Source organism: Helicoverpa armigera, chromosome 1 (assembly GCF_030705265.1).
Source record: "Helicoverpa armigera isolate CAAS_96S chromosome 1, ASM3070526v1, whole genome shotgun sequence".
In the NCBI taxonomy this organism is placed as follows: domain Eukaryota; kingdom Metazoa; phylum Arthropoda; class Insecta; order Lepidoptera; family Noctuidae; genus Helicoverpa; species Helicoverpa armigera.
In genome coordinates, this window is record NC_087120.1 from 17,885,593 (window position 1) to 17,903,817 (window position 18,225).

Here is an 18,225-nt window from a genome sequence, read left to right on the forward strand (position 1 = left end):
TGGAAGGCACACGTATTTAACAAAAGTATCCAATAAATGAATCGTCTTCGTTAAAAACAATATATCTGCATACCATGACCAGTAACTTCCTGAGATTAGCGCGTTCAAACAAAAAAACTCTTCAGCTTTATAATATTAGTGTAGGTAGATTATTTATTTAAGACCCAAAATGTACTAACACTTATTGCAAATGAATTGAATTGAAAAAAGAGAGAGAGGAATAGAAACTTGGGAGGAGAATACCGGCATCACGTAGCTGCACGCTTTAAACTTTATCGATTAATTTTCCTTACTTCGGCTTACGGGAATCGTCAGATTTTATATTTTTCATGAACGTTGAATTACTCCCTTCAAAATAAAAAAAAAAATAGCCGCGCTCGAGAAAGTCAAGATGACGTTTTTTTTTTACAAGTTTGTAACCTTCCTACTTCTTATCGTCAATCGCAAATTGTCAGATTAGTGGAATATACACTTTTTAGCATATAACTAACTTACCCTATCTTAATCTGACGCGCTGGAGAATGTCAGATGATAATTTTTTTTTTACTAATCTGATCCTTTATTCTAGACGCGCGGCTGCATATACAGGGCTTATATTTGGTGGAGGTGTTAAATGGGGTAATAGGTACCTCCCTATATACTAATCTGCCGCGCTTGAGTAAATCCCGAAATCCCTTCTAGGCCTCCCCTACTATATAGATAGCGTCATGATTTATATTGTATCTTTATGTCTTCACAAAAATTCTCCATCCATGATTTCGAAATAGAGCTTCAACACAAAGTTATTTATTAAATTAGGCTGAAAATCAACACTTTTTGAAGGACATTCAATCGTAATCTTTGAACTATGATCGTAACATCAACTTTATCAAACCAGTCCATGGCTACTTCGACTGTTAATACTGTCATTTCAGTGTCACAAACTGAGCCATTTTCTTCACGTCCAGATAATGTATAAAAGCCAATTATTGCTGCTTACAATAGCGGCTTCGACGATGATAAACGTCCAACAGTCCTGTTTTTGATCGGCCTCCTATTGTTCAAACTTTCTATTATATAGTTTATGGTATAGATTTCTGGGTTACAGCTTGAAACTAGTTGACTTTGTAGTGACAATGCCGTGATATCTAAAAGCTGCTTAAATATGCTAATAAGGGTGACTGTTTCATTCATACACGATATAAAAGACAAGCTGAGAAAAATGGTCCCGACTGTCATGTCGTTTACAAGTTATTATTCCGTCAAATGGAAATATTTTTCAGAACCTAGATGAAAATTGAGGCTTGCACTTATCATAATTTATCTCAAAACCCATGTGATTTGGTTTACCTGATCTTCACCTTTTCAGGCATAGAAATGATGAAAGAAAATATAATCGAAAACATTTTCTATCGGTTCAACCCTTACTTTCCTGAAAAGGATCTGCCAAATTACGATATTAATCCTTGGGATTGTCAGGACCCTAACCTGAAATTAGGTAAGTTGACATTGTTTAAACGTCATCATCCTTTACATCCATCATGTATCTTAATACTAATTAGTTACAGGGGATGACTGCCGATCTGACTGTAATTAGATTAGGTATTTGTTTTGATTTCATGGAAATTCAACTTCTTTTATCCATCAATAGACTAACGTTAGGCAGTTTCAGGAGGCACTATAAAGACCTGAGTAGTTACCTAGTCTTCCCAATACTCTTTGAGTAACCATTTGTAAATGAAAATACTCGTAAGGCTACGTTCAGATGACAAGCGCGTTTTGATAACGCGCGTTTACAACTCCATAGATTTTATAGCGCCTAACGTGCGTTAGCATGTGTAGGTACCTACAGCCTGAAAAAGTATGTAAGTAGTTGTAAATGCGCGTTTTGCGCTTGTTATCTGAACGTAGCCTAAGACCGCTTGTTGCAATCCCATTCCAAATCAATTAGTGTTCACAGCTCATTAAGATAATTAAAGCCGAGACCTAATAGTTGTAATATTACGTGCTTTTAGGAGACAGCAGTGTCAACATGACGACGACCCTGTCACTTCTACTAGTCCTCGTGAAAACTACTAAACAATACCTGGATGAAAATCCTAGCTTTAGAAAGGTGTTGCCTTATCCTGATTGTTATGCTCAGAGGTACAAAGACTTTGGTAAAATTGTAGTTAGCTACATTTAAATATTTTTATACTAGCTTTCGCCAGCGATGTCACTCGTGTCCCTTGGGAATTACTCAGGATTACAAATAGCATATAGGCTCGATATGCTATCTAACAATGAATGATGTTTTTAATCTGGTCATTAGTTCCTGAGATTAGCGCGTTCACGCGTTCAACAAACGTATACGTAGGTACTCTACAACTATATAGGTACTTTTAATTTTTATTAAGTTATTAGCTAACTAAAATGCTTGTCTATTTTAGTCAGTGTTTTTGGGAGTACTAGCCTTCGACTTGTTTGCTCATTAAACATTGTTATGTTGCAAAAGGACGATGTAAAAGACAATTTCTTTTCTCAAACTTCAGAGATTGCTAATATGCAACATTTGCATATTATAGGTAGCCTTTTCCATGTCCCATACCTAAATTTCTTAATTGCTCTACCCAGGTATTAGTTTCCCAATATTATTTTAACTGACTATTTTCAGATGTTTCATATGGGCATACCGTTACGAATGTCGCACGCGGGAGCATCGCCACGAGCGAACTACGCTGACAGTCATAGCGGCTGTGCTGACCAAGTGCTTCGGAGATAAACTGCGTCTGTTCTCTTCTATTTTGATGCCAGGTGAGTTGTATCATCATCATTATCACCAACGGCTTTTTCTATTGTCCCACTACATGCGTGTTCTCATACAGACGAGGAATAAGCATTACCTTATATCCAGGTTTCCTCAAGATGTGTTCATTTACCTTTACTCAGTCAATAGTACGTATAGCTTTGAAAATTTGCATTGTTACTTACCTAACCTGGAATCGAATCAAATCGAGCCTAAACCACTGGACCATAGGGGTGGACGAGTCTCAAAAAAGTTCGGTTACACAACTTTGTCTTCCACCATTACGGTCATCATTAAAACTGATGAGATGCAAATATGGTTCTCTGTGATTTGGAAAATATAATAAGCAATACTATTTTATTACCTACAATTGTCGCTTTATGGGGTCCGACCTCAGCCTCATAAATTGCAACCGACAATTTATTCGGACAGTTCCAAAAACAAAACATAAACAATAACGTTATTATATCAATGGGGATATTGAATTCGGAACCGCTCCATTTGCGGGTAGTCGCCATAATTTGAACACTTTCACTTCCGTCGGATGTAATTGCGTGGTCTGAAGAACGGGCCGCGTTCAACCGTGTCCCGTCGACGCTGACGAATTTGGATCATCCAGAATTGCGTCACAAGTATAAGATGAATCAATATTTTTTTTCGTAAATCCATCCAGAACTTTCTTAAAATATTTTGAACTGATGATGTGGACGGGTCTCTGGTCTTAGGCGTGATTAGGTAATGATGGTAGGTTGCCTCAAAATCGGTGTAAAGTTCTGTCAAAATGGGTTCAGCCATTTCAAAGATAGATTAGCCGGGACCAGTACTTATACTCATCTATGGCCGGGACAAACAAACAGACGGATTTTTTATATACTTTATAATTACAAACAGTTTCATTTATTTGTACATATTCTTTATCAGTGCGTGTCCACAGATGTGATGTCACTATCAGTCCTGACGGAGCTACCTCCAAGAGACGACTGGACGGCGACCATCAACTTCAACACCTTCCAACAAGATGTCCAGTTCAAGAAAGTACTCATTTACTTCGTCGTTGATCTCCTTAAAGCGTTCCCTTATAATAAATTCGTGAGTAACTTTCTTCCTAGTTTTCAGTATTTGTTGCATAGCGGCAATGATAATACATTATCCGTGAAAATTTCAACTGTACATACAGCTACCACTTTTCTTGACACTGCCTGGTGTGTGTAAAGTTCTAGTAATTGGGTCCCGTTTTACCCTTGGGAACTCTAAAAATATAAAACGAATAACTAAGCCTAGACTATACCAAAGCAGAATGGAGCTTAAAAGTTTTTAATAAATTAATAGAATTTCTAGCTAATAGATTTTCTTTCAAGATACAAGTCGTCGTACCACAAACATTTTTAAATGTCTGTTGAACACTTGTCTAAAAAAAAACAGATTACGACGTTGAAATCGGTCCGTTTTGCAGTCACACTTTTTTCAGACAAGTGTTCAACTGATGTTTAAGCTTTTGTAGTGAGGCTGAAGATGTTTAAACGAAATTTTCTTGGTTGTTGTTGAACTTCTCGACTCCGCTACGCTTTAGTATAGTCTGTGTCTACTAATCTGAAGAAAGCCGTATTTTTACATGCCCTTTCAGATGGTAGTATCCCAGCACTGGTTGCTAGGCATCATGTACTTGCTAGACCCTGGACTCTGCAGCCTCAGGTCGCGGTGGTCACCGCCACTGTTCGCTGAGTTGCGCAAAACTGCTCTACAAGCCCTGGTCTGCACGATACCGTTGTGTGATCGAAAGTTGGTGAAGCAGTATGGATTGATTAGAAGGTAAGTGGAAATAATTATTAATTTGTTGAAAGATTTTCTTTTACCTAGAACTGTAATTAATAATGATCATTGTTTTTAGACTAATAATGATTTGCATTCCCATAATCTGAATGACTTAAAAAAAATGAACGATTGATTTAAGGGTAGTCAGTACTCTGTCAAAAGTTGTTGGACCGCTATCTTTATGATATTTTTCCTCTTTACTCTAAAGGGCTCTGGGAGGGGCATGGCTGGATCTAACCCCCGCACTTAGAGACATTTAATGGTTATTTAAGCCATTCCTTATTGAAGGATTTCTTTGACAATCGGTCACTAAGGAGTGACTTAAGTAATCATTAAATGTCTCTGAGTGCGTGGGTCAGTTATTTAGTCTCTGAAGCTCTCTCCATCTTAGCTACAATCACACAGCGAGAAGTAAATAATTCAGTAGCTTTGTCAAAGAAAGCTATGTGTCATGTGCTACAGATTATTTCAAATTTTGCTTCAACTTTCCTTGTTTTAACAAAGACAAGATGCATTCCAGGTTAATGTGGTACATCGAATGGTATTCAGAGAAGCCGTACGAGCTCCCCGTGTTGTACTGGTGCGTGCGTCTACTGCAGGTAGCCACGCTGCACAGCCGCGACCCTGAGAGGCGGGTCGTCATGCAGGACCTCTTCAATACGCATGGCATTATTATATTGATACGTAAGTGGTTCGAGGCACGGTGCAAGTAGCTTGCGCATGTTGAGGCACATGCGCTGGTAAGATGCATTTCAAAATCGTGCGGGTTCAGCGACTCGCGCATGTACCAAAGCTAAATACCCACCCGCGTGCTCTTGTCACTTGTCACATGCGCATGTTAACTTGCTCCAGCTACATGCACCGTGTAGACGCATCCTAAGTAGCTGTCTCACGGCTTGATTGATCATAAGTTTAACCACTTCACTGTCCACGATGTAGGCATAATAGTTAAAGAATTGGTGTGTGTATGTACATATGTATATGACGCATGGGACAGGGAAGTTATCAAGCAACTCTTGACCCAACTTTCCAAACCATTTTAGACCAGTTACTTCATGTTTCAGAAAGTAAATGAAAGGGGGTGTCGGTTTATTTGAACGTATTTAAGTAAAATACTGGTACTCAGCTATTTTAGATTGGACACATCTTTCAGACAACTTCTACTACTGACTTTTCCCTCTTTTAGCCTCACAATCTTTAACCGCCCTCCTATCTCCCTTCCTTATACCCATAACTTTCTGCAGACCTCTGCTACACCCTCATGGAACAGAAACTCCCCCCAGTAGAAAGAAGTCAGGCTGTCATAGCACTTGCCTTACGGTTATTAACCAGCGGGGTTATAGCTAACAAGAAGGTCTCTTGCTGCGTGTATCCGAATATCAAGTGGCCTAAATCTGCGAATGCTTTAGCTAAGAAGATGTTGGAAGTCGTGCTGTATTCGCTGGATAAACACTTTATTGTTAGTGATAGGTAAGTGGGAAGAAGAAGTATTAAAGCTGGTAGATCATCGGTAAATAGAAGGATCGAAAGAGCCCCCGATTTGAAACCCGAAATATCTCTATTATTAGTCTGGTTTATCTGTGAAATGCCCGTCTGTTTGTGGCACTGTAGCCCTTAAACAGATCAACTAACTTTGCTACATTTTTAGATGCAAGCTGGATGAAATGGAAGAACATGCCTAAAATATAATTTCTCCAGGAGAGATAACATAATCGGTTTTAATTTTTGATAATTATTTGTTGTAGTAATTAAGGCTCACATAATCAAGATAGACTTTGTTGTGCCTAATACCACAGATTATATAATAGTTACTACGTAACAGATAAATCACTCCATACAAAAAAGTCCATACCTACTGTTATAAGCACCTACAAGTTCCCCAACTACCTACAAATTCCTAGCTGCGTTATAAAATGAACCTTAAAAGCTCGAGCGCTTGATTGTTATTCCAATGCGATAGCGCACAGTTCAGTGACCGCAACCGTGCCGTGGCCGTGCTTAGGGTTGCTTCTTACAATTTATTAATATTTAAGTAGGAAAACAAAGTTACGCTTATTTTAAGATAGCCTTTTTTAAAACTGAGTTTTTAAATAAAAAGTAATATCAAGAATATTTTTCTTTAGTTAACTATTGTATTGCCTACTAAAATGGAGTATGGGTACATATTACTAAATATTACCTAATACGTGAGCATAGGTAAGTACTTAAGTAAAGCTTTCGTAAAATCAAAGGCGGTTTCCAACTATTTTTCGAGCACAAGTGCCGTACCCCATATGGTACAACTCCGTCGAGTGTTGATACATACCTAAAATTGGTTTCTGCGTAGCGACACGCGTAATGTTCCGAGTCGTCATTAAGTTGGACCAGAACTATACCTACTTACACTCGAGATGTGTTTTGATCATTGAGCTTAGGTTTTGATCTACAAAACTCACAATACAGTTCATATAACTAAGTAGGTGTCTAAAGTAAAATAAGTACCTAATGATCTCTGTTGTTAAAATCAAAGTAGATAAGTATTAATTTATTTAAAAAAAATAGAATTAATAGATAAGTTCATGAATATAAAATGTTTCTAAATCTTACAATAGTCGCATATAAACCAACACAACTCAAAATAATCCATCAGTTTGTTAGGTAGCTTTAAAAACCTAATAAAAACCAACAGCATAACATGCCACGAAATAAAAATAATAATATTGGAGCGCGCGCGGTGCGTGTGACTATTGAAAGCCCTGAGCCGCGTGGGGCTACCGGTAACCCAGCGAGCGGTAGGCATTTATCGCGCGCAAGTACGTCGAGTGACAGAGGCCTGCTAATACCATCAAACCTTTTCTAAAAATTAAGATTGTGTATAACATTGCAGGTGGTTGATATCGCTGTTAAACTTCATTTGGGAGGCAATCGTCTGGAGGCCGGAGTATCGAGCGCAATTCGTTGCTAACGATGGTATTTACAAACTACTGGACATGATTACGGTAAGCAAAAAATATTTGCATACTGTTCTTATGGTTTTTAACCCCCTACCCATAATGGTTTTTTATAATTTCACCGTGTCTGTACATTTATATCTGTGATATCGTAGCTCCAAAACCGAGTAATCGGAATGAACCGATTCTCTATTTTATGTGTGTGTCCCAAGTGTCCTTAACCATGTTTCATAGAAATCGGCTCAGCCATTCTAAAGTTATGTAGCAGATACGTCGTGTTTGGGTTCAATCCAATGCGTGGTTTAAAAATTCTGAAATAATTGCAAGTGTGTATTTAATTTAGATACTTGTGAAATTGCGAAACTTTTATAGTAAAATGACTGTCTTCGGAAATAGAGAGGCTTCAGAAAGACCTCTCCTTTCTCACGTGAATAAATTGTAATTAAATAAATTAACCACCGTCAGTACCTCAGTGGAAGGTTTAGCACTTTCTCAGCGTGGTTGATTTATGCAGTAACTAATATCAGTTCTCAATATCTTGTAATTACGGGATGCAATCACTTGCGAGTCTGGACGAGGGCTACTTGTGGCTAGTTTAGGCTGAGAGCTCGAGACCGCTAGACTTAAGTATTTGTTGTATTTGTATTTACAGCAAATTTTTTGGCATCTGTAATCTTTTAATGGCCGAAAAGCCTAGACCTTTTGATGATGACGATACATTATTTACTTTTAAAGTAGATAATTAGGTATAAATGATTGATTACTACGTTTGAATAATAGTGGCTTTGATAAACTATAAACACGTTCAACTTTGTATAAAGCAGCTGTTATACAGTAATTCAGGCTACACATAAAATAATACAAAAATAACCTAATCCTGCACCCATTAGTGTATCCTCGTGAAGGAATGATTATACGCCCCTTATAAAAGGGCTTGGTTGGCTGCAACAGCGGCGGCTACTGCAGTATTATAAATATCGTCCATATTCGCCAAGAGCCGCGAACTCACTGCGAAAAAATACCTTCGAGAACAGTGATCGTTGTAAGTTCGTTGTACGTCTACGTAGACCCGCCTTAACAAACCTTTGTAGTTGTTTTTTTTTTTTGTTAATTTTATGCTGTTATTAATATATTTTTTCAAAACAACAGAGCATTTACAGCGTGTTTGAGATAATAAATATTTTGGACCAGATTCGGCGGCTTCGGGCTCTTGAACCACTAGTTCAGTACAAACGGACAGTGCTATTAATATCGTGAAAGAGTCGTACATTGGCTATTGGCTAGGGGATCGTGACTTCCTACTAAGACTATTCAATTGAGCTAAACGTTGTGGCGACCGTTTCTTTTGCTGGCAAAGGCTGTGGTTCTCAATGTCTGAAAGGCTGTTTAAAAATATTATTATGTCTTTTGGTTCTCATTATTATCATTTTTAACTTCAATTTTGAAATGACACGATACTTATCTGTTTTCTTTTTCACTTTTTCGTACGCAATAAAAATTATTTAAGTAATTTAGTTACTTACAATAATTCGTAGCTATTTAAATAGTCTTAGAAATATTATTTCATCTTGCAATCTAGCTATTGTCATCCATGTTTTAAGAGTTGTAAGTTTAAAAAGCCAGCAATATAGTGGTAACTTGTAGAGTCATTCCCAATAATCATGTACCTCTAATGCTTTGAGATTCTCTGGACTTCAACGGTTGTGTCCAAATAGCTCAATCTCGGGAGGAAGCCCGAAAACATTTTGAACGGAAGAACAAATACACGTATCACTTATATCTAACGGACAGACTGTCCTCATTGCGATTTTTAATAGAGACAAAAATTGAGGAAAGAAATCTCCACACTACAATTAAATTTTGTAGTGTGTTATCGGTTATTTAATATCTGTAACATTTAGGAAAACTGTCTAAATAATGTATCGTCTTTTTCTAGTAATTGATACATTTCATCTGCCAATTCGCATTCTTCTCTACGATTCTCAAACAACCATATCCTCTTCATATTATTTCTCTTCCTATTTCTATAAGTTAGTAGTAACTAGATTCTAGTTACTAGTATACATAATATTCGTTTCAGATGACTCGTCCCCCAGTCCAGTGCATCGCACTAGCGCTGGTCTGCGACATCACCCGCGCGGGCGATGCGGTCGGTCAGCTCGTATCGTGGCGAGCACATCTTGGTGCCTCTAATGCGGTAAGAATTCAAATAATTGATGAATAAGTAAGTAATATAGGTATTGGATTTATGTGCCCGTGATATTGCTAGGTTCAGCAGGGTCCATGACATTTCCTAGCTATAAGCCATTGTTACACCTATCAAAATATTGTGGAAAGTAAAAAATAAACTACATGAATAAGTAGACATTCGATCAATAGGGAATTAGTCTGGCTTGTCTAATTTTGGTGCCAGTGTGGTAAAATATAGGTAAAAGGTTTGGATTTAGTATCGAAAATCGGCACTAAGCGAGCCGTGTGCTCGTTTAGTACATAGCAGTCGTTATTATAATAATTTAAAAGAGGCCGTCAGCTGAATATGAAAAAAGTTTTGACCCTATTTACACTCTTTTCTAGAAGTAGATTCAAAGTAGCTTTTCATTCTAGAATCCTACTGTGGTGAAGCGTGGTGCTACTATAGCCAGCCTATTAGCCGCAGTGTTCCGCGAAAGCTGTCGATCGTCAGGAGTGAAATTGAACGAGTATGGAGTCATACAAGGTCAATTTAATACTCCCTTGCCTACGACGAAATTTGGTTCAGTCCGTCTGAATCCCTACTAATACGCGATATAACCGAACAGGACGCGGGCGAAGCCGCGGGCGGAAGCTAGTGAACTATAAGTCTGAAATCGCCAATTTATCTTGATAAAGAGGTATAATGTCACTCAGCCCTTCGTTGTATGAGTAAAGGCCTGTACCCAACAGTGGGGCAATAAAAATGCTGATGATGAAATAAGCAACTTGACACAACTTTGACTATGTACAAATGAAAAATATAACTTTATAGCAAGTTTAAGCCATTTTAACCAACTTCCCAAAAAGGAGGAGGTTACATATACAGATGTTTGTATATTAACATGTTGGCGTAGACTTGGAGTGTCCCATCGTCTCGCTGGAGGCTCGAAACGCCGTCGGTAAGATCGACGAACTGATGCGCTCTCACTCCACACCCGAGTGTCCTGCAGCCGCCGATATGGCTGGCTCTTGCATGCCGAAGGTAAGTTTCCTGATCATCTCAACTGTGTAGCCTTTTCCCAACTATGTTGAGATCTCTCATAAAACATTTATTTTCCTCTTTTTATATTAGTTCCTGTAGATAGAAAGTAGTTTCAAATCGCAAATCGCTATAAGCATTTAGCCCGGGTAGGGGAAGAAGTTCCCCGGGACTATGGTGAAACAGAGGAGAAACAGCTGGTATTCAACAACCAGCCCATTGATGCCTCGTTTATTTTTGATTATATCTCCTAGCTTACAGAATGTTCTCTTTTATATCCTTATTTTGTCGTAACAACAGGCTTTTGCAATATTACACATGCTGTCGGAAGATTTGGAACACAGAGTTGCTCTGGCCGATGAAGCGTACAATCTATACGAGAACATTAAATTGGCTATGGAAGACGAGGTTTGCTATTTCTTGTGCGATATAGAACTTATTGATTATTAGGCTATTTGTGCTTTTTGCGCTTTAAAATTGTCACTTTTTAAAAGGAATGTGCGTTACTATATTACGGTTGTCATCCAGGCTAACTAATGTAGCTGAGCAGGTATCAGTATTTTACATGAAGTGACTGCCTGTCTAACCTCCGCAACCCAGTTATTTGGGTAACACGTTACCGCTCTGTTAAACTGATTGTCAGGCTTTCTGGTGTGACTACCCGTAACGAAATAATAGTACCAGAGATACCACAGGCCACGCCATATCTTTTCTGACATGGTAATTTTTTTTTTCTGCCTTCTTTAGATGCTGCTTAGTAAAAAGTAGAGGTACGTACAGGTAGGATTTTTTAACATGATGAAGAGTAGGACATATACTGTTCTTCCAGGTGATTTTGGTGCTCGTCTCTCACTATCTTACGTTAAAACTTGCCGAAGTTTGGAGAGAAACCAAACTCCAGAGCGTTGAAATATTTGCCAAGGATGACATACTTCTCGACGACTTTTTAGCTGTTGGCAGGTAAGTTCTTTACAAAGGTGTCAACTAAGTTTCCCTAGATTTTCTGAACGAACTGACAGTTTAGGAGGCTCAGAAACTGATACATATATTGGCAATATATTTCAGAGGGTGGGCCAAAGAAATTAAACGACAGCAAGAAGATGTCTTCGCGCGAGATAAGAAAAAGGTAAATAATTTACAGTAAATCTAACCCATATAAATGTGCGCTACGGAACATTTTTGATGGCCGCAGTATTTTTAATACTCACTGCTATGCATTGTAAATCCCTTCCCTACTAATATTATAAATGCGAAAGTAACTCTGTCTGTCTTTCTTCACGTCTAAACTCCTGAACTGGTTTTAATAAAATTTGGTACAGATAAAGAGTTGATCTTGAGAAAGAACATAGGATAGTTTTTATCCCGGACTTTTGAAGAGTTCTCTTGGAAATGCGATATAACGAGCGGAAGTTAGTAGAATATATCGCTGATAGGAGATTTACACTTACAAAGCGTCTTCCTATGACTCCAATCTCCTTTTTCCACCAGGAACGCGAAGAAGAATGTTCTCTCTACTCGTTCCTCGGGCGCATTCGGCTGAACATAGCTCTCGACGCGTTACGCGCCGTACGTTGCGTATCGCGTTCTACGGACCGACACCGCGTGACGCACGCGTTGATACACGACGCGGTGTTCGCTCATCATCGGCGTAGTGTCTTCGCGAAGAAGACGAATACTTCGCTGCTGAGGACTTTTAATCCGCCTTTGGATGATCAGGTTAGTAGAAGGAAGAACGGGGTTGGGAATAATTATAGCTCGGTGTAAATTAGTGTTGAGTGTTGGTATGAAAGGTGCCCTTAGTTAATGTCTCACATTTTCACACCTTTCTTGGTCATAATGCCTATTGCATGGGTGAGCTTACTAATTATGAAGCGATTTTCAAAAACAGGTACAATTTCACCGGTTAATGATAGTCTCTGATAACCTAACAGGAACTTATCTGACCGATAAACTATAACTTTTTATTTCACAGGTAATAATTTTTAATTAGATTACAATATCTGACAGATAGAATTAACTACCAGATCACTGACACTTTATCGGTAACCAGTGAAACCGTGCCTTAGTATCATTAGTCTCTCACTATAGCCGAGTATAGTTATCGGCACGGATAATGAGCTCTCCGCGGAAGAGTGGGGATCGCTTTGCGCACTGTAAACTTAAGGCAGTAAACCAATAAATCGCTTCTGCGCAGGTGATGGTCAGGGCTCAATATCCTTGCCGATAAGTATATGTTTTTTGTAAAAGCTGGGACAAACTTTACCTCTTAGCAAAATGTAGCCAAATCTAATGATTCCTTCAACAGTTTCATAACATTCTCCTTACAGAATATAACTGGACAGAACGTGAAGATAAGAAGCATACATCCCCCGAATGTGCCAAAAGCGCTGGTCCATGGCTCTTCAACTGGGTCACAGGCTAGCGAATAGACCGCCGTCTATTGAATATACCTAATAGACCAGTCTTCATTATGCGTTAGTTTCTCGGGGACTGCTAATTGATAGTGTTATTTTATTATCACGCTTTTATAGGTTGACTGTATGTGACTATTTAATGGCATCTAAGGTAACCAATTTAATCATCTTACGAGGATCATAGCGTCGTGATAATTGGCAGCTGTATGTAGTTCTGATGACATTACAATAATATGGTACAGTCGAACTTATCTGATGATGGACTGGAACTTCGTGAACGAACAACGTATCATAGTTGTGTTTGAACTTGTTGTAAAAGTCTTGCAATGAACTTTGACCACGATTAGCATGCTAAAAGCGAGTTTTTCTAGTGTTTTACAAACTATTTAACATAAAATTAATTAGAGGTTGGCACGTTTTCTACCATACTTCTAGGTATGTTTGATGTAATAGAACATTAATTCCAGTTATGACATTTTTTGGACAACATCCATCTTTGCTAGAGCCGTTCCTTTATAATTTACGTTTTTGAAGGACAGTGAAATAAATATTCTATACTTGACAAGAGGTGATGAGTGTGTATATTAGGACATTTCTGTCATTTGATTGATAATATTTCTTTTACTTGTTGGAGATTAAGCAATAATTATGTCATGCTTGTAAAATTCGTTTGACAACGAACGAAATAAAACGTTTTTCTTTGTAAAACATCTGTATTTTATTTCAGAAGCCGTTAATGACAATGTGTGAACATTTAGTTACAAACGTAATTAAATGAAGCTTGTTTTATGCAACAAAACACAGAAATGGTGTTTGCAACACTGATTTAATTATAATGAGAATGACACAACTTATCTAATAGGTATACAAACCGCTACAGGTGGTACATAGAGTTTTAGATTTTTACATTAAATACCTACCTACTCTAAGGCCAGTATTGTAGAACGATACAAGGATAGATATCGCCATACTCCAAAATACATTTTTAAACATCATGTTTAAAGGTACGTTTTGAATCCTTTTTTATGGCAATCTACCGCAATCAACGGCAATTTCTGCCAGACTCGCATAGCCAGTAGCAACACCTGGTTAATGTAGAAAATAATTTCAGCTTCTTCTTAGAATTCTTAGAGTCGACTGCAACTGCCCACTGCATATGCCACGGTTGCATGAAGTTAGCGACGGCACATGCTGTTGCCGCTTCAATACAAAACGGTTTCATGTAAATACATACAAACCAGTAGTACATCTGCAGCCGACTTCATGCAGTTGCGCGATGTGCGATCGGCAATTGCAGTCGGCAGCTAGTATTCAAAACGAACCTTAATCGTATGAAGTTGACAGAGATAGAATTTTCTTAAGGTATGTAATTTTATTTAGGGTCAAAGATCTTATGACAAGACCTATTCTTGAGTATCGTTCTAAAATACGTAAGTAATATGAAAAAATATACACCCAAAATTATGTTTATGTATTATGCATCTAAATTAATTCCCTTATTATTGGAAATGGGATGATGATGTTCCTGTATAATGATTTTATACAATGTCTTTAAATAATTGTTATTTCACACAAAGAATACAATGTTAGAATCTTTTTCACAATATTCGGTTAAATATTTTGGTTTTGAAAGCGAATTTTACAATTTGGGATGTATTGTTAATCCGAGCATTGTGAAACGGACTTTTTATAAATAATGATGCATCCGTACGAAAAATATATCTATTATTTATAATGCCATTACGTTACACCTACTTTATAATATAGGAAAATCTACAGATGAACCCACTATAGTACTTATACCAGGATAAATTAAACTTAAAGTCATGTAAGTATAAAACTATTGTTATTTCGATGTTTGTCAATGTATTGTCGGCCATATTGACTGATTCCACAGACATAAACTAAATGGAAGATGTACTAGAATCGATAAATTGATCGAGAAAGTGTGGCATTTTTTATCGATTATAATTGCATTGTTACAATAATATTTGTACGCTGTTTAGTACCATACTACTACGTACTCATGTTTTACAAATAAAATATCTTTATCTTATCATTTATATTTGAGAATTTATAGAGCAATAAGTAGGTTTAATCCTACTCCGTGTGAGAGAAGGCCTGTGCCCAGTAGTGGGACGATAAAAAGGCTGTAACTGTAAGAATAGTATAATAATAATTTAACACTTGCTTCTATAATAGTAATTTACTGTAACATTTGGTATTTTTGGTATGGACAATAATATAGATTTAAGATAATTTATTCTCAATTTAGGACTTCTTTGAGATATCTCTCACACTCTAAATATTCAAGTCTAAAAGATGTGATGCATCTTCCATTTATTTTACATCTATGGTTTATACTAGTCTATGCTAGTTATAGTAAAAGGCCTTTAAAAATTTGAATATGAAAGAAAAATAACAAATTAGCCATCCCAAATTCCATTCACATTGGTTCAATCGATTTACCCAGAAAGTTGGTGTCACAAAAAGATAAGGATTCTATATTTTAGTTTGTTATAAATATGGTCTGTAATATTAAATGCAATCGTAAAGTTATCACAAATTGAACCCAAGTTCACCACAATATAAGCGTCAGTTTTCTTAAAACAACTGTGTACACTCACACAAGTATTTCAGTCCACTTCATTTAAATACCTTTAGTTAGGTCCCCTACAAGGCCGGGGCTGCGGGTTGTTCGAAAGAGATACCGCGGCCCTGGTACATAAAAGGCCTATGACGGAACACGACGGTTTTTAGTCAGTAAGAGTCTGACACTCCCTCACCGCTGCTAACCCACAGCGGGATGGAGTCATTTGATGATTTTTGACGTCGTTAAAAAAAGGTAAAAAAGTATTAGGAATTTTGACTTTCCATTTTCAAAGTAAATAGTTTTTTTTTAAAGAAAACTGACGTTTATGTGGTCGGTGAAAATGGGCATTAGTAGATAACATACATACAATGGTTAGGTAAGGAATTTATATACCTGTAATCTATGCTATTATACTTATAGTATGTTTTGCTTAAATAAGTACGTGACGGACTATGTGTTATTTGATATACGTATGTATTACATACCAGGCCAGAAGTAAATGTAATGTTTTATCTTCGAGGTTTATCTCTTGCAAATAGTTTTAAAGTTATGAACACTACCCGTCTTACCACAAAAACTTTTAAACGTCAGTTTAAGACTTGTCTAAAAAAATGTGAAAATATGACGTTGACATATGGTTCATTTTGGTGCCACAATTTTTTTAGAAAAGTGTAAAACAGATGTTTAAGTTTTTGTAGTAAGGCCATATATGTCTTCTGGTCTTAGATATGAATGTTATATTAATGATAAGTGTGTCTTAATGAATATACCTATTAATATGGCGATTACTTAAGACTCAGTGTTGACTAACTCCCACAAAACTACGCTATTATAAACTGAAAACTCAATAAAACTATTACTAAAATATATGAAAACTTTAGCCTACTGCGGCTAACCCATTACTTGGATGAAATATGTTAAAAGGAATATTAAACTATAGTGAGCAATAACTTAATTTTAAAAGTTAATAAATAACAACACTATGTTGTGTGATTTGCAATTTCTGATTGTTACTTTAAAACGTAAACTGAAAATGCAATTTCAGGATTAGATTTTTTTCTAACAAGTTTAAAATTATAAAGGAAATAACTTAGGTCTTGATTGTTTACTGCCGAAATTGTATTAGTTAAGACTAAATTCCACCAAAACGGAAAGTTATTGGCCAACTAATAGAATTTCGTTATTCAAACATATATCGATTGTACCTGTTATATGTCAGAGCGCAGATATACGCGAGACACAGTTGATTTTCTATTGTTTTAGAATTAGCGACATACAGGCAGTTAAAAGCTTCTACACTCCGCTTTGGTAGAATTTGGACTTCAACGTCGCAGTTTTAGTTTTTCAGAAGTCAAACTATTGTTTTCCCGCCAGCAAATATTGACAAATCACAACTTACTTTTTTGTAGGATGGTTTAAATCCTACATAATAGATGCGATGGTATGTTCTAATATAGGGTGACTGGTAATTAGTGGCCGATACTTCAAGACGTAATTTGACTCATGATTACAAACGGCTATACCAAAGAAACTTTTTCTTATTCTCAATAGTTACATCACACCAGCAAAACAGACACGCACAAAGTTCAAAGTTTGAAACAGCTTTTAATTTATTGTGATAAAACTAAAGATGACAATAAATAAAAGTTTCTTCGGAAAATTGTTGGTAATGGGTAGAAACCCGTATTTAAGTATCTGTTACCAATTACCAGTCACCGTATATATTTCCCTATAAACATTATAAGAAAGCGTAGCCTTAAAAAAACTCATGATTTACATAAAACAAATATGTGATGAAAAAAACTACAGTAATTTAACCAAAACGATTGACTAGCGAAACGATTGGTTACAACTAAAATCGAAACTATATACATTTGATTTGCCAATGTAATAAAATGCAATGTAACACTATAAATTAATTTTACTCTGGAGTAGGCACTTATCTAAAGATACAATCTTGATACTGACTTTAAAAAATAAAATGCGGCAAAAAATCATTGCATTTACGATTATTTTTTTAATAAAAACACTTAATTTATTATTATTTTATATGCTTATTTTATTCAGTTGATTAATGTTTAATTTATGTTTGTGTAAAAACTATCAAGATTGTTAGCTTTAGTTAAATGCCGGCTCAAATGGAGTATACATAGCCATATGTATGGTAAGCGAGACTATTTGTACAGTCTGTTTCACCCCTTATTTTTATGGCAAATATTATATTTCCTGCAGAGTTTTATATACTTGAAGGAGTGAAACAATCCCTTACAGTTTAAAAATGTATCAAAAACGAGAGTTGGCACTTATCACGTTTTTTGAGACGTTCAATCTCAGTCGTTGGTTCGAAGGCACTGTACTTAAATTGTGAACTATTTTATTTAATGGAAACTACACCGCACTATATTTTTACAGTTGCAAAAGGCCTCTGTTGATGCCATAGAGTTATGTATATTTAATTTTCTATGATTATTTATTTATAACTAAATATTATCGTGCTATAT

At 36.6% G+C, this 18,225-nt stretch overlaps 1 protein-coding gene across 1 annotated transcript; it reads left to right on the forward strand.

The window, feature by feature from the left end:
• The first annotated feature begins 1,354 nt into the window (after positions 1-1,354).
• LOC135117664 (uncharacterized) lies at positions 1,355-13,275 on the forward strand. The gene is made up of 16 exons (XM_064037300.1): positions 1,355-1,477; positions 1,995-2,124; positions 2,633-2,772; positions 3,699-3,853; positions 4,389-4,573; positions 5,097-5,260; positions 5,821-6,046; positions 7,443-7,554; positions 9,587-9,703; positions 10,111-10,222; positions 10,593-10,720; positions 11,018-11,125; positions 11,547-11,677; positions 11,783-11,843; positions 12,206-12,433; positions 13,045-13,275. The coding sequence occupies exons 1-16, from the start codon at positions 1,357-1,359 to the stop codon at positions 13,144-13,146; spliced, it is 2,220 nt and encodes a 739-aa protein (XP_063893370.1). The 5' UTR covers positions 1,355-1,356; the 3' UTR covers positions 13,147-13,275.
• Positions 13,276-18,225: the final 4,950 nt, after the last annotated feature.